Source organism: Scylla paramamosain, chromosome 4 (assembly GCF_035594125.1).
Source record: "Scylla paramamosain isolate STU-SP2022 chromosome 4, ASM3559412v1, whole genome shotgun sequence".
NCBI lineage: Eukaryota > Metazoa > Arthropoda > Malacostraca > Decapoda > Portunidae > Scylla > Scylla paramamosain.
In genome coordinates, this window is record NC_087154.1 from 22,848,053 (window position 1) to 22,869,526 (window position 21,474).

General features: G+C 38.0%; 1 protein-coding gene across 2 annotated transcripts; it reads left to right on the plus strand.

The window, feature by feature from the left end:
• Positions 1-6,388: 6,388 nt before the first annotated feature.
• Positions 6,389-18,493, plus strand: LOC135097421 (uncharacterized). 2 transcript variants are annotated; one of them, XM_063999272.1, is made up of 4 exons: positions 6,389-6,494; positions 17,068-17,143; positions 17,288-17,328; positions 18,232-18,493. In XM_063999272.1, the coding sequence occupies exons 1-4, from the start codon at positions 6,465-6,467 to the stop codon at positions 18,406-18,408; spliced, it is 324 nt and encodes a 107-aa protein (XP_063855342.1). In that variant the 5' UTR covers positions 6,389-6,464; the 3' UTR covers positions 18,409-18,493. The 2 variants fall into 2 exon arrangements, with proteins under 2 accessions (XP_063855342.1, XP_063855343.1); XM_063999273.1 differs by lacking the exon at positions 6,389-6,494 and adding an exon at positions 13,087-13,343.
• The last annotated feature ends 2,981 nt before the right edge of the window (positions 18,494-21,474 follow it).

Sequence of the window (21,474 nt, forward strand, 5' to 3'; positions counted from 1 at the left end):
GACATATTCAAGATGAAGTGAGTTTTCCTTTTATTTTACAAACAAAAAAGTAAAGTGGACAGATTTTATGTAATTATCACATGTTTTCAAATAGTACTAGTCATCTATATTATTTGATAAATTTATTTACAATGAACAAGAATTTAAATGGCAGCATACTCTCATGATGTCTTGGGAGGGAGCTATATCGAAAGTAATATGGAACTTTCTGTTATGGTCACCATATCTTAATTGCACATAAAGCTATTGACAGTATTTTATTATTCTCATATTATAATGAAATATTTAGGAAAAGCATGCTATAAAATAAATGTATATGTTTATCATGTTTACTTCATATCTTATAACTTTTAAACATTTAGATGATTTATAATGATTAGCTATCAGTGTATCAATCATCTGTATTGAGTTTTTTTTACTGACTCCAAAGAGTAATCATGCTCTGATATTGCTTAGGTTGCTGTCTGTATTCTGACTGAAATTCATCTGATACAGCACACAACTGAGTTCAGAGTGCATTGCATCTCGGTTTATGCATTTCCACTTAAAAGATCATTTAAATATGGCAGTATGTACCCATACTATAAATCTGTATCCCATTCTGTCAGAAGTTGCTCAACTACTACTTAGTAAAAAAAATTCATTAAAACATACCATATCATTGAGAATTATCAAGGTAATTATTAGTTAATGACACAAACTGTTCTTGTCATAGTCACTAAATCCCAAAATCATACCACAAATTGCAGTCTCACTGAGTTTCAAACATGCTTCTATTCATAATGATTACTGTGTGTCACAATAATATTTTAATGACAGACTTGCTTGTCAGTTTGGGATTATGAATATCAGAATTCAGTAATAGCTTGCCACATATAACATCCTGTTTGTAATTTGGGCAGTTAAATCCAAAGGTAATTATTAATAAGACACTGAAAATTTTGAGGCTCTCACAAGTGTTACTTTCTTCAGTTAAAGTTTGCCCACCACTGAGCTACAATTGACATTAGAAAGTTTTTTGGTACAGATGTCTCTGTAAACATACTTCAGAATCTCTTTCTTTGTTCCTATTAGAATATTGTGTAAAGTGTATGATTTACATAGCAACATTGACAATAGCTATGAGATAAGTTTGTGCTTAAAAGCTTTGCAGCTATTGATGAAAATCTCACATATGCACCTTGGATTGCTTAGTGATCACTCTATTAATCTTTTGTAGGCTGTTTAAAAGTGGTTATTAGTATTATTTTCTTATTTATTTATTTATTTATATATTTTCACCATTAATCCAATAATTACATATACCTGCAAAGCACAAATGTGAATACTTTGTTGTTCTTTGCAAATCAATATTGGACATTTGTATAACCTTGTCTTATACAAAATCAAATCAAATCTCAGACCATATACCCACTATATTCTAAGATGTTAATTCTAAAGTATGGATCCTCACTGCCTACACAATGATGATAATGACAAGGAGGAAGACAAGAGGGAGCAGGAGTGGGAACCCCTACTTTAGTACTGATGTATCCTGGAAATATATTGTGAATATGATGTACTTTATTTTAGAGAGGAACTTTGATTTGATGAGAGAATATGGTTTTCAGATTATCTTCATGGCACAGCCAGAACAGAAATAGGCCCAGATTGCCTTGAGACAGTCATTAATTAAACTCATCAGGAAAAGTGTAGAGAAAAACATGGAATGGTTGTAGAAAAAAAAAATCAACTTTACCTCTAATTGCTAATTATGTTCAGTGTTTCACATTTCTAATGCTCAGATCTTATGTGGCTGGGAACCTGCACATGTACATCTTTGTTTAGTGGTGAGCCCTCCAGCCAAAGTAGGACTTTTTCTGCTTGATCATCCCTTGCTATAATTTGTAAAGGGGGCATTAAATGTGTGTGTGTGTGTGTTTGTGTGCATGTATAAGAACATAAAGGAAGCTGAATGAAGCCAGCAAGCTTCTGTGTGGCAGTCCCTATATGTAGCATACCTCTTTATATCCATTAATCATCACTTCTTCTAAAGTTCCCTTTTGACTTGGCACTAACAGCTTCATTACATAGTATTCCAGTCATACACCACTATTTGAGAACCTTTTTTTTTTTTTTTTTTTTTTTTTTTCAATGTTCTTTATCAAGTTTGAACCCTGTGTTTACGGTCCTCTCCTGGTTACTATCCCCAAGGATTTTGTTCCTATGACCTTAAATATATCCCTTATGTCACTAAATTTATCTCCATCAGATTTCCTCAATTTATACCTCTCTAATGAGTAAATTTAAAAGCTTTAATATCCTCATAAGGATTTTTTTTTTCTTTTCTTTTTCCTGTTTTAACTATAAAAGACCTATATTCCCTTTGTAATATGGAGGACAACATAGTCTGGATGAGGTCTGGCCAATGATAAATACGTCTTTAATATCACTTTGGGTCTTCAGCTTTTAATGCTGTTAAGAATTTATCCTAATACATGGTTAGCTTTAATTCTGGCCTTTAAGCATTGTTTTCTCCGAGAGATCTGAGCTAACTATGATTCCTAAATATTTTTTATCCTCTGATCTTATCAGTGCCTGCCTCATTCTTCATTGTGTAGCTATTATGTGGTATACACACACACCCATACAGAATATATATATATATATATATATATATATATATATATATATATATATATATATATATATATATATATATATATATATATATATATATATAGTTTGTGATGATTTAACATTTACATACAGTCAGAATTACCTATACAAGATGTAATTACATGATTCCTATTACTAAAGAAATAGTAGCTAATAATGGACAGAAGAATTTGTAACTACATGCTAGGAATGGAAATGTCTAGATAAACCATGTGTTAGCAAAGAATGAAAAGCATTGACTTTACAAGATGTAAATTAAAATTCATGAGTTGAACCAAGAATATGTAGAGTTGCAGTTTTCAGTCATTCTGTTGAGTACAAAATATAGATGGTTAAAAGAAAAAAGCTAAAGACATTAATGGACCCACTTACCATGCAGATGTATTTTTTATACATTTTACTTTGTTACACTATTCGAAACATGATTCTCTATCTGTAAAGCTGTAAATTTGGAGTTTGTTTTTGCTTCCACCTATCTGCAAAGCCCTAAATCAGTCATATATCAATTCAAACAATACTTTGGCTATAACAAATGTAAAACCACAAGTACTTTAAAGTGAAGTGAGTCAGGGAGTTGAATCATATGTACTTTCTAGCAAAGGTGAAGACTGGCCTCAGAATTAGGAAACCTCTTGTCTGAATGTTTTCTTTTATAAATTACAAATATGTGCACATGCATAGTGAAATGACAAACCTAATATTCTCAATGTGTACAATTCTTTTGGGGTCTTATACTTGTGACCTGTAAAACTTGAATGATAGCTGACTGTAGTCTTGAGAAAATTGAGCTGTATGCATACAGAAAATATTTATTTTGAAATGGAATTAAAATTCCTTATATTTATAACTAAGTTATCTGCCTAGTCATTTGGTTCAACTTCGAAAAAATATATCCGTTAGAAATATATATATATTTTTTTCTTATTTACCTCTTATGATGATATAAAGTAGGGAAACCAGTATATGCAATAAAGTGTACCAAAGCTGCAGACATTAATGGATTAACACCAGGTATGTTAAAGTATGAAGGAGTTAGCTAGTTAATGTAATAAAGTGTCAGATATCTAGGATCACATGGCACAATGGCAGGGGAGTTAGGTTGAGGTGATAAGTGTGGGAGGGGTGGGCATTAGTGAGGAATACAAGTCACTTTTGAATGATCATATTAGATGGGATGCATTGATCCATCACAGAAAAGATATAATGCTTTCTATGAAGAAATGGGATTCTGTAAGCAGGGAGGTTGGGAAAGGTGATAGCATACACAGTGGTATGTCTGGGACAGAAGGAAAGATGTGAGAAATGGAGACAGGAACATTACAGGTTGGGCATAAGGCTGTTGAATTTGTCATAAGGTAAGAGTGGGTGGGGTTGGGAACTTGGTATGCCTAATGCATAATCGTACAAGGGCTGTCTCCCAACATTTGTTTTTATGGCTTGGATCTGACCAGGAGTAGGTGGTTTCATTGAGCAAAGTTTTTTGTTTGAGGGCAGTAGTGTGGAAGTAGCACAAGAAGACAAAGAGAAACAGCCTTGCAGTGAAAAGAGACTGGAAACCAAAAATAAAAAAATAAAATAACATCCTTGCTGAAGACAGTCAGTAAGAGGAGAGGAGTTGATGAGATGAAATGCCTTTGATATCAACCTGTGCAAGAGAGTAGCATATATGTGAAGCATTCTCCATACAAGAGTGGAAAAGGCCCCTGTACAGAAGTAGTAGGGGAGCAGTGGGCTGGTGACTAGTGGAGATGGCTTAAAACACCTAACTTCATAGAAGTTTTAGTGAGAGATAAGATGTGAAGTCTTCGGTTTAGATTTTCAATAAATGACAAACCAAACATGTTAAGTATAGAAGAGGGAGACAGCTGAATGCTATTAAAGGAGGGGATAGTGAAATGAAAGGTTGTATTGAGTTAATACAATCAATAGACAGAGGAATTGGATTTTTGAGGCAATGAACAACGCAGACGTTGCTCTACACCCTTCAAGAGTTTAAGATTAGAAATCAGGCATTCTGTGACTTCCCTGTATGAATTCTTATATTCCTTAAAAAGAATTGGGCATCCATGAATGCACGTAGAAATGTGCAGAGTGGTGTTATCAGCATATGAATGAGCAGGACAACGAGTTGGTTATAGCTCATTAATGATTAAGAAAGAAAGTAGATGATATGACAGAACCTGAGGGAACACCACTGTTAATACTGACTAATGAGAAAAAACGGATTGTACCACAGCAGCAACAGGAGAAAAATACAAGGACTGTCACAGTCCTTGTTTTTTTTTTTTTTTCAGCAAAAATAGAAGAAAACAGTCTCTACCATAGCAGCAACAAAACAGTCAGTAAGGAAACTTGAAATGATGTTACAGAGGTAAAGATAAAAACACAGAAAGGCGGTTAGGAAATCAAAATTTTGAGCTGGACTCTATCACATGTCTTTAACATGTCTAAGGCAACAGTGAAAGTTTCACCAAAATTCTTAAAAGACAATTGCCAAAAGTCTTATTATATATACCGTTATCCTTTTCAGATCACTAGTCTGATCTCGTCGCTCGTGTTATATTTACATCATGATCTACATTTACCATAATCTGAATGATCCGGATCATGATGTGGGTCCGGAGGTGGGTATTAATTATATCCAATGAAGCTTCCTTGGTTATAACAGACGACACTTGAAGTTGCTGGCGGCGGCCATATTAGTGGCTGAACAGCCTCTACTGGGGACCTGCTCAGTGAAATGCACAACAAGAAAACGGTTGATGTGTCTGAATAACAAAGTGAATGGTAATGAATCGTTGCAGAATGCTGCTGTGGGTACAGAAGGTGGTAACAAATACCAGAAACAAGGCAGATAAAACAAGCCACACCAACCCTTGGTTTAATGGCTTCTGATTATAATTACGTGGTTATTGCCGCTTCTGCCAACAATGAGGCAAGGAAAAATAATACTTGTTCAGTCGTAAATAATACATATTTTTGAAGTGCCACAGCAATGGTGTCATTAGTATCAGCACGGCCCAGGATAACCTCGGCTTATGTCCGAATATTTTCTCATTTTGCCATTCTGTATTTCATCCCAGCGAGTATTTAAATCATGTTGAGTGTGATGAGAACTTTGTATGAAATTTATACAAGGTTCATGGCTAGATATGGAACTCAGTCTCGCGCTGCCATTCTTTTCTCCTTTAAGGAGAGTCAGCCTGGGTAGGCAAGTGGCTTGAGGGACCAAGGGTGGCTTTCTCGGCCCATTATCTCAGGAAATTTAGCTCCTGTCCTCATTGATACTTTCTTGTACAGTGGCGAACGTCAACAGTCTACCGCTTATGGCAGTTGGGCAGCGACTTTCCTGTGTTGTTATTTTGATCACTTATGACTCCAAGCACTCTTTTTATCCCGAGGGAATCCAAATCAGATTCAATGATCTAGAGCTGACCAGTGTTGTAAATATAAGACGTTGAAGATTCAATAAGGATGACCAGATCAAAAATAGAATGGCCACAACAAACTCATAATAGCAATCAGCCAATCACATGTTGTAAGGATGTGAAGTGATAGATGTTATAAAATTCTTCCTATTGGGGATATATAAAAAATAAAATAAATAATAATAATAATAATAATAATAATAATAATAATAATAATAATAATAATAATAATAATAACAATAATAATAATAATAATAATAATAATAATAATAATAATAATAATAATAAGTTTAAAAAAAGCAAGAAAAATGGGAAAATAAAGCAACAGGAAAGCAGTTTGAAGGATTAGAGGAGTCGGCCCTTTTAGGAACAAGCTGAATGCAAGCAAACATCACGCAGGAAGGAAAGGTACGTAGATGTTGATATAGCTGGAAGAATTTGACTAAACAAGTTGTAAGCACCGAGGCACAGTTTTGGATAACAATAGGAGGGATCCCATCAGTCTTCCATAAGCCTTCATTTGGATCGAAGAATCGTAATAGAGGGCATGAAAAAATCGAAGGAAGGAGAGGGAGGAACAAGCCCTGAATCATCCGGTGGAATTTTTAACACAAAGAAATACAAACTAGATTTTTTTTTTTCATTTTATTATGTAATCCCCTAATTCACTGGTGCCTCCGCTGATTCCGCTCCCATCCCTTGACCGCTATTAATTAAGATATGCCCCTTTACCAGCTTTGTTTACTATTTTTAACCTTGTGATTTAATTTTTTAAAAGATAATACTGGTAATAAGGAGGAAATAATCAAACCCTTCTTGTTCTCGATGCAGATTCTAGCCATATCGCCTTCATGATTCTATGGGAAAACACATCTCATAATATAAGGTTCACGGGTATACCGTGCAAATCATATACCTCAAGGATAGAATGATACGGAAAATATCACATAATAAATTAACTTCCGGCCTTAGAGGAAGTATGTAGGCTACACACTGCCTACACATGTCTGGGGGCGGGGGTTCCACTCATACCGCACTGACTGTCTTCAGCCTCTTTCTCACCACCGCAGTGCTGCATCTCTTGCTATCTTCTCTCGCTATTTTCATGCTAACTGCTCTTCTCATCTTGCTAATTGCATGCCTCCCCTCCTCCTGCGGGCTCGCTGCACAAGACTTTCTTCTTTCTCTCACCCCTTTTCTGTCCACCTCTTTAATGCAAGAGTTAACCAGTATTCCCAATCATTCATCCCTTTTTCTGGTAAACTCTGGAACTCCCTTCCTGCTTCTATATTTTCACCTTCCTATGACTTGAACTCCTTCAAGAGGGAGGTTTCAAGACACTTATCCTTTTTTAAGTTTTGACCACCGCTTCGGACCCTTTTCGGGACCGGCATCTCAGTGAGCTTTTTTTTTTTCTTTTTTTTTTTTTTTTAGATTTTTTTGCCCTTGGCCGGTGTCCCTCCTATATAAAAAAGAAAAAAAAAACTACTTGAATATTAGTGTAGATTTTCTAAGTGCGCCGAGTGTGTGTGTGTGTGTGTGTGTGTGATTCACGTACGGTCGTCTGCTGGTCACCCACCCAGTAGAACTGAGACCACTGACACACCACACACCGGGACAGCGAGGTCACAACCCCTCGGCTTACATCCCGTACCTACTTGCTGCTAGGTGAACAGGGGCTACACACTAAAAAGCTCGCCCATTTACCTAGCCGCCCCTGCGATTCGAACCCGAGCGTTCTTGATTGTGAGCCGAGCGTGCTAACCACTACACCACGTGTGTGTGTGTGTGTGTGTGTGTGTGGAGAGAGAGAGAGAGAGAGAGAGAGAGGAACAAGCCCTGAATCATCCCGTGGAATTTTTAACACAAAGAAATACGAACTAGATTAATTTATTCAGAGAGAGAGAGAGAGAGAGAGAGAGAGAGAGAGAGAGAGAGAGAGAGAGAGAGTTCCTCTACCCTACGTGTATTGTACCCATCGTACCCACATTTATTAGAAAAAATAAACAAATAATATATATATATATATATATATATATATATATATATATATATATATATATATATATATATATATATATATATATATATATATATATATATATATATATATATATATATATATAAACATCCTGGTTGTTATTACATATACTTATTTTCATTAAGACTGAACGTCTAACCTAATCCTCCACACAACCTTCTTCGGGTGTCAAAAAAAAAAAAAAAAAAGCTTCACAGTTCCACTCTTGCTAGGCTCAGTGTGTTATTTATGTAATTTTCTTCTCATACTCAGAGCTCTGGATGTGCAGCACATAAATTATAAAGGATACAAACATAAATATACTTGCAAGTGAGAAGATATTACAGAGATGAAGGAGTATTTTGAAGACCTGATGAACACTGAAAATGCAAAGGAGAGAAGCTTGGAGGGGGTAATACCGTTAAATCACGAAACGCAAAGTATCAGCAGAGAGGAGATGAGAAATGCTATGAGGAGGATGAAGAGAGGTAAAGCAATAGGTCTGGATCAAATTCCAGTGGAAGCATGGAAGAGCCAAGGAGAAATGGCAGTGGGCTGGCTAACAGGTTGTTTAACAGGATCTTGAAAGGCGAGAGGATACCGGAAGTGTGGAGAAAATGTGTGCTAGTTCCAGTTTTCAGAAATAAGGGTGATGTGCAGAGCTGCAGCAACTACAGAGGAATTAATCTGATGAACCACGCAATGAAAATATGGGAAAGAATTGTGGAAACGAGACTGTGAAGAATTGTGAGGATCAGCGATGAATAGTTTGGTTTCATGCCGGGGAGAACCATAACGGATGCAATTTTCGCTTTGATGATGTGGATGAAAAAAAATTAGGGAAGGACAGTAGCTGCACTGTGCATTCATAGACTTAGAAAAGGCTTGCGACCGAGTGCCAAGAGAAAGTCGGGAGTGGCAGGAGTGATAGCAGTAAGATGCCTTTTCGGGTTGACTGAAGGTTTCAGAGTGGAAGTGAGGACTGCACTAAGGATCGGCTTTAACCCCATTTTTGTTTGCAGTTATAATGGACAGGCTGAGTGATGAGATCAGAAAGGAGTCCCCACGAACCATGGTGTCTCCAGACGATGTACTGATTGGTTGCAAGTGTAGGGGAAAGTGAAAGCAGAACTGGAGAGATGGAAATGTGCACTGGAGAGAAAAGGACCGAACGTGAGGAGGTTCAAAACTATGTACCTGTGTCTCAACAGAGATGACCAGAAAACAACAGGGCTGTAGAGTGTAGAGACCGTAAAGGTTCATGAATTCATATATTTAGGGTAAATAGTACAGAGGATTGGAAAATGTGTTACAGAGGTTAAGAAAAGAGTGCAGGGTCTATGGAATGGCTGGAGAAGGATGATAGGAAAGATATGTGACAAAAACGTTTCTGCAAGAACAAACGGAAAGGTGTACAAAATAGTAGTGAGGCCAGCCATGTTGTATCGTACGGAAACTGTATCAATAACAAAGAGACAAAAGGCGGAGATTGAAGTAGCGGAATAGAAGATGCTGCGGTGTGCTCTTTAAATGAAAAGATGAGACAAAATAAAGAGCGAGCACATCAGAGGGACAGCACACAGGTACGTCAGTTTGGGGACAAGACAAGAGAGGCGAGATTGAAATGGTTCGGGCATGCCAGAAGGGATGAGGCAAGTGTGGGAAGGAGAATGCTGGAAATAGACTTACCCAGCAGGAAGAGGAGAGGAAAACCAAAGAGTTATGGATGTAATGAAAGAAGATATGCAACTTGAGGGTGTGACAGGAAGGCGCAGATAACCGGTTCTTTGGGAAGGAGAAGGATGATCCGCTTTGGCGACCACTAATGACCAAAAGGAGAAGACTCCGCAGAACTCAGCGGAGACAAATTCCCCTTTGCATGAAACTCACTTCTCAAATGGTGGTGGCTCCGCTCCGTTTTTATATGATCGCTTTCAAACCTGCACCTCTGATTCCATGGCAATATCGAGTCTCGTACTGCTTCCCAATGATTTTCTTGGTTACTGTTATTTTGAAAGTGATTGGAAGCTACCCGCCTCCCGCGCTCTTACTCCACAGCACTTGACATCAACTCTATTACTCCTACTCTGCTAATTTTACTATGCAGTGTAACATTGATTTTAATTTTCAACAACGATTCTCTCTCTCTCTCTCTCTCTCTCTCTCTCTCTCTCTCTCTCTCTCTCTCTCTCTCTCTCTCTCTCTCTCTCTCTCTCTCTCTCTCACCTTACAGCAGAGCTTTTCAAAGAAAGGAGTATCGAAAAAACCTCGAGAGCTTTGTATTCATGTACTTTTATTTATTATTATTATTTTTTTAAGTAACTTTAATTAAGATTTTTTTTTTTTTCCAGTACCCGAGATGTGCCCAGTGTACCCAGTACCTGGTAAGCTCCATGACATAAATCCGAATTCCACACCAAATGGCATCATTCAGTGCTTGAACATTGCCCATGTGCTGCCCATTAATCCTACTTCGACTGCTAATGCATCGGCGATATATATATATATATATATATATATATATATATATATATATATATATATATATATATATATATATATATATATATATATATATATATATCCTCCAATACAGTACATCACAAGTGTGTGTGTGTGTGTGTGTGTGTGTGTGTGTGTGTGTGTGTGTGTGTTTTATTTTATTTATTTTTTTTTTTTATGTAGGAAGGATACTGGCCAAGGGCAAGAAAAATCTAATAAAAAAAAAATGACCACTGAAATGCCAGTCCCTTAAAAGGGTCAAAGCAGTGGTCAAAAATTGGTGAATAAGTGTCTTGAAACCTCCCTCTTGAAGGAATTCAAGTCATAGGAAGGTGGAAATACAGAAGCAGGCAAGGAGTTCCAGAGTTTACCAGAGAAAGGGATGAATGATTGAGAATACTGGTTAACTCTTGCGTTAGAGAGGTGGACAGAATAGGAGTGAGAGAAAGAAGAAAGTCTTGTGCAGCGAGGCCGCGGAAGGAGGGGAGGCATGCAGTTAGCAAGATCAGAAGAGCAGTTAGCATGAAAATAGCGGTAGAAGACAGCTAGAGATGCAACATTGCGGCGGTGAGAGAGAAGCTGAAGACAGTCAGTTAGAGGAGAGGAGTTGATGAGACGAAAAGCTTTTGATTCCACCTTGTCTAGAACAGCAGTATGAGTGGAACCCCCCCAGACATGTGAAGCATACTCCATACATGGACGGATAAGGCCCTTGTACAGAGTTAGCAGCTGGGGGGGTGAGAAAAACTGGCGGAGACGTCTCAGAACACCTAACTTCATAGAAGCTGTTTTAGCTAGAGATGAGATGTGAAGTTTCCAGTTCAGATTATAAGTAAAGGACAGACCGAGGATGTTCAGTGTAGAAGAGGGGGACAGTTGAGTGTCATTGAAGAAGAGGGGATAGTTGTCTGGAAGATTGTGTCGAGTTGATAGATGGAGGAATTGAGTTTTTGAGGCATTGAACAATACCAAGTTTGCTCTGCCCCAATCAGAAATTTTGGAAAGATCAGAAGTCAGGCGTTCTGTGGCTTCCCTGCGTGATATGTTTACCTCCTGAAGGGTTGGACGTCTATGAAAAGACGTGGAAAAGTGCAGGGTGGTATCATCAGCATAGGAGTGGATAGGACAAGAAGTTTGGTTTAGAAGATCATTAATGAATAATAAGAAGAGAGTGGGTGACAGGACAGAACCCTGAGGAACACCACTGTTAATAGATTTAGGAGAAGAACAGTGACCGTCTACCACAGCAGCAATAGAACGGTCAGAAAGGAAACTTGAGATGAAGTTACAGAGAGAAGGATAGAAACCGTAGGAGGGTAGTTTGGAAATCAAAGCTTTGTGCCAGACTCTATCAAAGGCTTTTGATATGTCCAAGGCAACAGCAAAAGTTTCACCAAAGTCTCTAAAAGAGGATGACCAAGACTCAGTAAGGAAAGCCAGAAGATCACCAGTAGAGCGGCCTTGACGGAACCCATACTGGCGATCAGATAGAAGGTTGTGAAGTGATAGATGTTTAAGAATCTTCCTGTTGAGGATAGATTCAAAAACTTTAGATAAGCAGGAAATTAAAGCAATAGGACGGTAGTTTGAGGGATTAGAGCGGTCACCCTTTTTAGGAACAGGTTGAATGTAGGCAAACTTCCAGCAAGAAGGAAAGGTAGATGTTGACAGACAGAGCTGAAAGAGTTTGACTAGGCAAGGTGCAAGCACGGAGGCACAGTTTCGGAGAACAATAGGAGGGACCCCATCAGGTCCATAAGCCTTCCGAGGGTTTAGGCCAGCGAGGGCATGGAAAACATCATTACGAAGAATTTTAATACGTGGCATGAAGTAGTCAGAGGGTGGAGGAGAGGGAGGAACAAGCCCAGAATCGTCCAAGGTAGAGTTTTTAGCAAAGGTTTGAGCAAAGAGTTCAGCTTTAGAAATAGATGTGATAGCAGTGGTGCCATCTGGCTGAAGTAGAGGAGGGAAAGAAGAAGAAGCAAAGTATACACACACACACACACACACACACACACACACACACACACACACACACACACACACACACACACACATACACACACTTGTGATGTACTGTATTAGAGGCTAATTCTATGCCTTCCTTACATGTTGTATGCGTCCTATTTGCGTCATTTTGTATCGCAATGAGCTCTTGAGATGCAACATTAAGGAAGAAAAAGTTTTCTCATCGTGATTAGGTCCATCCTGATCCCCGCAGTTTACGCACATCTTCATCACTTTTCATTTCAAAGTAGTGCACAGTTTCACGTAAAAAACAACACAGGAACTTTATATGACGTAGTGCCCGTGTTGCAAAAACACACACAAAAAAGAACGCCATTCCGAGTTCAAATGGCAGGAACCGGACATCCTTTGACGTACTTTCCTTAAAAATAATTGTAAATAATGAAGAAAAAAATATACATATTTTTATCAGTTAATTAAAATCACGATCATTAATTTTGTTTGCTTCAATATCAACAGGAAAGAACAGTGAAAATTATCTGAAAGATCCTGGAAATCAGGTGTGTGTGTGTGTGTGTGTGTGTGTGTGTGTGTGTGTGTGTGTGCGTGTGTGTGTATATATATACATATTAAGCACTGCTCGATGTTAGTGTGAGGATAACAGCAGCAAGAGAAACAAGCTTTCGAAGCCTAAATATCCGATTTCTTCAGCTCACTATAAAGATCCACGGTCACTCAGTACTCCAACTCCAATAATTATGGTAAAGGTATGTGCATAGGTATATATACTAATTCTACAGTCTGTAGATGTCACATTTGCATGCAGTAAAGATAAAATTGAGCAACATGCAAAGTTATTCTTATAACATACACTGTGTCGGGACATTCATTTTGTGCTATACCCTTGATCTGTGATTTCAAAATCCTTCCTGGTATCAAAACGAAAAAAAAATAATAAGAATATGGATATGTAAATAAATTATATATATATATATATATATATATATATATATATATATATATATATATATATATATATATATATATATATATATATATATATATATATATATATATATATATATATATATATATATATATATATATATATATATATATATATATATATATATATATATATATATATATATATATATATATATATATATATATATATATATATATATATATATATATATATATATATATATATATATATATATATATATATATATATATATATATATATATATATATATAATTTTTTTATCTAAGATGGCCACTGGCCAGGGGCAGCAAATTTTTTAAATAAAAAAAGACTCACATGAGTGCCAATTCGCAAAGAGACGCCAAACAGAAAAATAAAATAACCTCCCTATTGAGAGTTCACGTCATAGGAAGGTGGAAATACAGAAGGCAGGGAGTTTGAGTTTACCAAAAAAAGGGAATGAATCACTGAGAATACGGGCATTAGAGAGATGAACAGAATACGGGTGAGAGAAAGTAAAAAGTCTTGTGCAACGAGGCCGCGGGAGGAGGGGAGGCATGCAGTTACCAAGATGAGAAGACCAATTGCCGTGAAAATAGCGAAAGAAAATAGCAAGAGATGCAACACTGCGGCGAAGAGAAAGAAGCTAAAAACAGTCAGTTAGCGGAGAATTGATGAGACGAGATGCTTTTGATTCCACCCTGTCTAAAAAGAACGGTATGAGTGGAACCCCCCCATACATATGAACCATACACCATACATGGACGGGTAATGCTCCTGTACAGAGTTAACAGCCAGGAGTTGGGGGAGGTGTGAGAAAAACTGGCGGAGACGACTCAGAACGACTAACTTCATAGAAGCTGTTTAACTAGAGATGAGGTGTGAAGTTTCCAGTTTAGACTATAAGTATAGAACAGACTGATGATATTCATTGTAGAAAGGGGTGACGGTTGAGTGTCAGTGAAGAAGAGGGGATAATTACCTGGAAAATTGTGTCGAGTTGATAGATGGAGGAATTAAGATTTTGAGTGACTGAACAATACTAAGCTTGCTCTTCCTCATTCAGAAATTTTAGAAATATCAGGCGTTCTGTGGCTTGCCTGCGTGAGCTATTTAATTCCTGAAGGGTTGGACGTCTATGAAAACACGTGCAAAATTGCAGGGTGGCTTGAGAGGTTAGAACGGTCACCCTTTTTAGGAACAGGATGAATGTAGGCAAACTTCCAGCAAGAAGGAAAGATAGACATTGATAGAGAGTTAAAAGAATTTGACTAGACAAGGTGCAAGCACGGAGGCACAGTTTCAGAAAACAACAGGAGGCATTCCATCAAGTCCATAAGTCTTCCGAGGATTAAGGCCAGCGAAGGCATGGAAAACATCACTGCGAAGGATCTTAATGGATGAAGTAGTTGGAGGAGGAACAAGCCCTCAATCATCCAAGGTAAAGTTTTTAGAAAAAAAAAATAATAAAGCTTGAAATAAAAGAGGAAAAGTTGAAGAAGGAAAGTTATTGGAATTGTTTTTGGCTAATTGCCAGAAATCATGGGAAGAGTTAAAGCTGGAAAGATTTTGACATTTCCTATTGACGAAAAAGTTTTTTGACTAGTTGGCGTGATTTCGGGCAGTAATATAAAGTGCATGAAATTTTGGAGATGGAAGGCTCAAATACCTTTTGTGAGCCAACTCTCTGTCATGTATAGCATGAGAACAGGTTGTGTTAAACCAAGGTTTGGAAGGTTTAGGCAAACAGAAAGTGTGAGGAATGCATATCTCCATGCCAGACACTATCACCTCTGTTATGCGCTCAGCATACAGACGAGTCTCTGACAAGGAAGCAGTAGTCATGCCAGGGAAAATCAGAGTAATACCTCCTCAGGTCCCCTCAATTAGCAGAGGCAAAACGCCAGAGGCACCTCTGCTTTGTGGAATCCTGAGGAGGGATTGGAGCGATAGGACAAGATACAGGTATGAGGTTATGGTCGGAGGAGCCCAACGGAGAAGACGGAGTGACATCATAAGCAGAAGGATTAGAGGTGAAGAAAAGGTCAAGGGCGTGTCTCCAATAATAACAACAGCAATAGCACCTAGCGGGACCCGCGAATCTTTTACGGTTATAATTACGAACAGATATGAGTCAAAATAGTAGAAAAATATGCAAAAGTATAGCGGCAACTTTCACCGTTTGGGCAACCCTGCCTTGAGTCCTTCCTCCATTCCCCTCTCTCCCTTCCTCACTCGGTCACCCCTCCCATCCCATCCCCCACACGGGATCCCAATCTTCCACAGTCTTAATTGATACATGCATACATACATACACACATACAAAGAATGTCGAAGGAGGAAGCACAAGACAAAAAAAAAAAAAAAAACATAGAGGAGACCAATAACAAGACAGCAGGAAGCACATGAACACCTTCAGTAAAATCATGAACACCTCAAGGAACCAATAGGTTAACACTGGATCCGAATCCCCATGGACCAATAGCTCATAGGTTACCATTTGTGAAAGCGTCACCTCGTACTAACGTGCGCACAAGACGAATTATAATATGATAATAATAACAATACCTGTAAAAAGACTGTGCCCAGTATCTGAGTTACTTCAATAGCTATCGGACACGTAGTCATGGGTTCGTAAAAAGAAAGGTACTCAAGTCATAGAGCAATTTGATTGTTATGTAAAACAGTATTCATATTCATAGGGAAAAATGACAAGCAAACTTCTGGGTCCATTACAAGTAATACGAATACTTTCCCAAACCAAAGAGAAATGAGTACTGTTTTTCACAATACGCCGATTCACTGAACATCCATTGTTAAATTGTGTTGTTTTTTGCGATATTTTTGTAAACATCACACACACACACACACGCACACACACACACACACACACACACACACACACACACATATATATATATATATATATATATATATATATATATATATATATATATATATATATATATATATATATATATATATATATATATATATATATATATATATATATATATATATATATATATATATATATATATATATATATATATATATATATATATATATATATATATATATATATATTATCAACTCGTTTTTATTCTTATAAGAAGATTTTATTTAGAATTATCAATAGATCTGCAAGTTAACTTTGAACTACAAACTTGAGAAATACGTGAATGGGACAACTGCACGATTTCATTAAATCCAAATGATTTTTATTGGAAGTTTAAAGAGATGAATTGTAAGTTCATCCAGGTAGGGAAGGAAAACTTTTATTTTCCTTCAAAATTATTCAGTTCAGTACTTAGTTGAGTACGGTTATAGCACTTTATACTAGTATTTCACACTGGACTACTTGATTCCCTAGACATCACACAATAGCAAGACATCAACTTACTTCATTCTGAAACTTCATCTTTTCTTATTTCGAAAACCTAATACATCCCGTGTACTAATTAAAAAAAAAAAGAAAAAACTCAAACTGTTCTCTTTTGCAGCTGTTTGAAATGTACGGTGTAGTATTTCTGATGGGGCTGGTGGCCTTCTCTTCAGCCAGGGTAACCAGGCAAACATGTGAGTAATTCGTGAACTTACAAGTCTGTAAGTGAACCTGAAATAATATCGGTATAAATGCATTTACATGTCACTCTGATTATTCATAGCTGGCGCTGTGGACGACCTTGTATTATATAACGAGGATATCATTTCTACCGACAGGTCAACTACCCTCAGCAACAAATTTTACCTACCTCAAAGAGGTAAGTGATGAACTAGAGCTCTCTCTCTCTCTCTCTCTCTCTCTCTCTCTCTCTCTCTCTCTCTCTCTCACCGCGTAGTGTAGTGTTAGCACGCTCGGCTCACAATCGGCTCACAACCGAGAAGGCCCGGGTTCGAGTCCCCGGGCGCGACGAGAGAAATGGGCGAGTTTTTTAATGTGTAGCCCCTGTTTACCTAACAGCAAGCAAGTACGAGATGTACCCCGAGGGGTTGTGGCCTTGCTGTTCTGGTGTGTGACGTGTGAATGGTGTCAGTCCTACTCAAAGATCAATCAGTACGAGCTCTGATCTTCTTCCGTAAGGGAACGACTGGCTGGGTGACCAGCAGACAGCCATAGGTGAATGACACAGACACATACACACGCACACACACAAATCCATGAACTTAAAAAAATTTTCTTAAATCGTAAAATTTATTTAAATTCCCATAAACTTGTCGGAGGCCTTACTTAACCCATTAAAATCCCTGCAGGCTAACTGTGTCGCAAAATATATCGTGTCCATAATCAAGAAAACTATTATCATTCTCTGAAACACGCATGGTCTCTCCAGGATAGTTTTCAATGTCTTTTCTTTGTACATTCCAAAAGTGTTTGTTGTCTGCATTTGTTGATTTCAGAAAAGTCGAGTGTGTGTGTGTGTGTGTGTGTGTGTGTGTGTGTGTGTGTGAAATGACTGTCCAAAATGCAGTGAAAATCATTATTGAATCTGTTATCCAGAAAAAGCAGTGAGAATAGTGATTTTTTACTTTTACTTGACGTTATCAAAATTTCTTTATGGAAAAAGGCCGGGAGTTGCAGAATTTTTTTTTTAATTATTCATTTATTGTTTATTTATTCATTTTATTTTACTTATTTATTTATTTATTTTATTTTTTCCCTACAGGAGCAAGAGTGTAATACTGTATTCAATACAGTAGATATATGCGGCGTGACGTTCCCCAATAACTCATGCAGTACTCAGCCTGTAAGAATGGATATTCAGTGTAAGGTATACACAATCCCCATTGTCATCAGTGATGACAGAAGGGTATATATCGGCTCTTATTGTTATCAGGATTAATTTAGTATGGTATTACTTGACATTCACACAACAAAATTGCCTGACGATACTTGCCGCAAATTGTACTTACTGCAAATTATAAGCAATTGTATAGCTTTATAATATTATGATATAGAAAACACACTTGTTTCTTTGAATCCTGTCTGATGTCCTGCATTCCGTCTTCAAGCATTTTCTCATCACTGCATTTTATTTCATTTTATTTCATTTGTTATATATATATATATATATATATATATATATATATATATATATATATATATATATATATATATATATATATATATATATATATATATATATATATATATATATATATATATATATATATATTCCCCCTTTTGTATATGTACTGTGTATGTATTGAAAGTTATGGAGAGTTCTTACCAAGATTAGTACTCGGCACAGAACTATCTCCAGCTTGCAGACGATACAATAACACTAGTGCTGCTGCTGCTGTTGTTGCTGCTGCTGCTGCTGCTGCTGCTGCTGCTGCTACTACTACTACTACTACTACTACTACTACTACTACTACTACTACTACTTCTACTACTACTACTACTACTACAACTACTACTACTACTACTATACTACTACTACTACTACTACTACTACTACTACTACTACTACTACTACCGTTACTATTATTACCGTTACTACTGCTATTATCTTAGGTATACAGGCTGACTTTCCCTATACCATTCTGTAAAACAGAATGTTGATCACCACCGCACGGCACTCAGGAGGAGGCAGTAGGCACCTGCCGAAACGATAATTACTCCCAGTGAGTCCTAAAGCACTGGATCAGGGGGTGCTGTGAACTGATCATTAAACCCAGCTGTGACCTCACTGAACATTTCCCTTTGTGTCTCACAACACAAGGGAGCAGTCACAGCCTGCCCTCTAAAGACAACTCTCTTCCTCCACACAAAACTACAAGCACCTAATAACACACACACCCTACACTCAAAATTTCAAAATTATCATGGCGACTCCTACACCAGCCTCGGAGTCCCCATCTGGGGAGGGGACCACAAATGTTCCCAGGTCGAACTGCCCTTCTGACAACGACCCTAAGTATCTTGACACCCCCCTCAGCTTTTCTTCATTAACTTCTGCAACATTCGCGGTTTAAGATCTAATTTTCAATCTGTAGAACACCACCTCTCCTCTTCTAAACCTCATCTTCTTTTCCTCACTGAAGCACAGGTGTCTGAGGCAACTGACTGTAGCCCCTTTTCTGTTCTCTCCTACTTTCTCTATCCTCATTTTCAATCCAAAGCTGGATGTTGCGTTTATGTGCGCAACGACCTAACCTGCTCTCGTGCCCACACTCTTGAATCTTCCGAGTTTTCCATCATCTGGCTAAGACTACAGAGTCACTCTCAAACTAAGTTTATCTGTGCTGTATACCTCCCACCTAACTCCTCTGACTATAAGAAATTCTTTAATTACTTAACTTCCAAAGTGGAGCACATTCTGACTCTTCCCCTTTTGCAGAGATCTCCATTCTTGAAGACTTCAATGTTCACCACCAGCTTTGGCTTTCCTCTCCCTTCACTGACCATTTTGGTGAACTAGCCTTCAGTTTTGCTATCCTCCACGATCTAGAGCAACTGATGCAACACCCTACTCGTATTCTTGACCGACTTGGAGATACGCCCATTTTTTTACCTTTTCCTGACCTCTAATCCTCCTTATGCTGTCATCCTCTGTTCTCCGCTGGGCTCCTCCGATCACAATCTCATATCTATATCTTGTCCTTGTGCCACAGAGAGAGAGAGAGAGAGAGAGAGAGAGGAGAGAGAGAGAGAGAGAGAGAGAGAGAGAGCGGGGGAGGAGAATACCGAGTATGGTAATGAATGGGAAGGGGAAAAGATTTTTGCTGACCTGTTAAAGTTAACCTCGTCCGGGTTAATGGAGGTCAGATAAGGACTTCAAAGACTCCACACAAGAAACGTGTGTAAGGGACACCCAACTGGGCCAACTCTGCCCTGCCCTGGCAGAAGCAGGTATACTGTAGGGGGGAGCAGACGTCGTGAACGAGCGTCTCGCATTGAGAGTGATTTCCAGTCTACAGACACTCACGCCAACATGTGAGTGTCTTGATTACAACATAGTCAGTGTAACATATTTGTCCTGTTTTATGTAAGAGTGTACAGTAGCACAACTTGTAATCTTATTCTGTAAGGCTGAGACTGTTAAACTACCAATGTGTGTAGTAATGTAAACGTATAATATTTGTCTTTATGAGAACTTGCTCATGTTCCCAGGTTTTTGACCAATTCAATCAAAAAATCCAGCCGGCGTGAAACAGGTCTTATTATTCTGCACCGATCGTCCCAAGAAAGTGACGATAACAGAGAGGTGGCCCACAAAAGGTACTTAAGCCTTCCATCACCAGAATCGCATGCACTTTATATTTCTGCCAAGAATCATGCCAAGTCTGTTCTCCAACTAGCCAAAAACTCCTTCATTAACAGAAAGTGTCAAAATCTTTCAAGATCTAACTCCCCCTCGTGACTTCTGGCATCTAGCCAAAAATATCTCCCATAACTTTGCTTCTTCTGTCCCTCTTTTATTTCAACCACATGGCACCACTGCTATCACATCTATCTCTAAAGCTAAACTCTTCGCTCAAACCTTTGCTAAAAACTACCTTGGACGATTCAAGACTTGTTCCTCCCTCTCTTCCACCCTCTGACTAGTTCATGCTACCTATTAAAATTCTTCGCAATGATGTTTTCCATACCCTTGCTGGCCTAAACCCTCGGCAGGCCTATGGACTTGATGGGGTTCCTCCTATTGATCTCCGAAACTGCGCCTCCGTGCTTGCACTTTACCTAGTCAAACTCTTTCAGCTCTGTCTGTCAACATCTACCTTTCCTTCTTGCTGAAGTTTACCTACATTCAGCCTCTTCCTAAAAAGGGTGACCGTTCTAATCCCTCAGACTACCGCCCTATTGCTTTAATTTCCTGCCTATCTAAAGTTTTTGAATCTTTCCTCAACAGGAAGATTCTCAAACATCTATCACTTCACAACCTTCTATCTGATCGCCAGTATGG

Excerpts from the sequence above, each read along its gene's own strand:
- LOC135097421 (XM_063999272.1), top strand. The coding sequence starts at position 6,465 with ATGCAAGCAAACATCACGCAGGAAGGAAAG. Across the intron at positions 17,144-17,287 it reads CAGGGTAACCAGGCAAACAT|GTCAACTACCCTCAGCAACA; the intron begins GTGAGTAATTCG and ends TTCTACCGACAG. Across the intron at positions 17,329-18,231 it reads ATTTTACCTACCTCAAAGAG|GAGCAAGAGTGTAATACTGT; the intron begins GTAAGTGATGAA and ends TTTTCCCTACAG.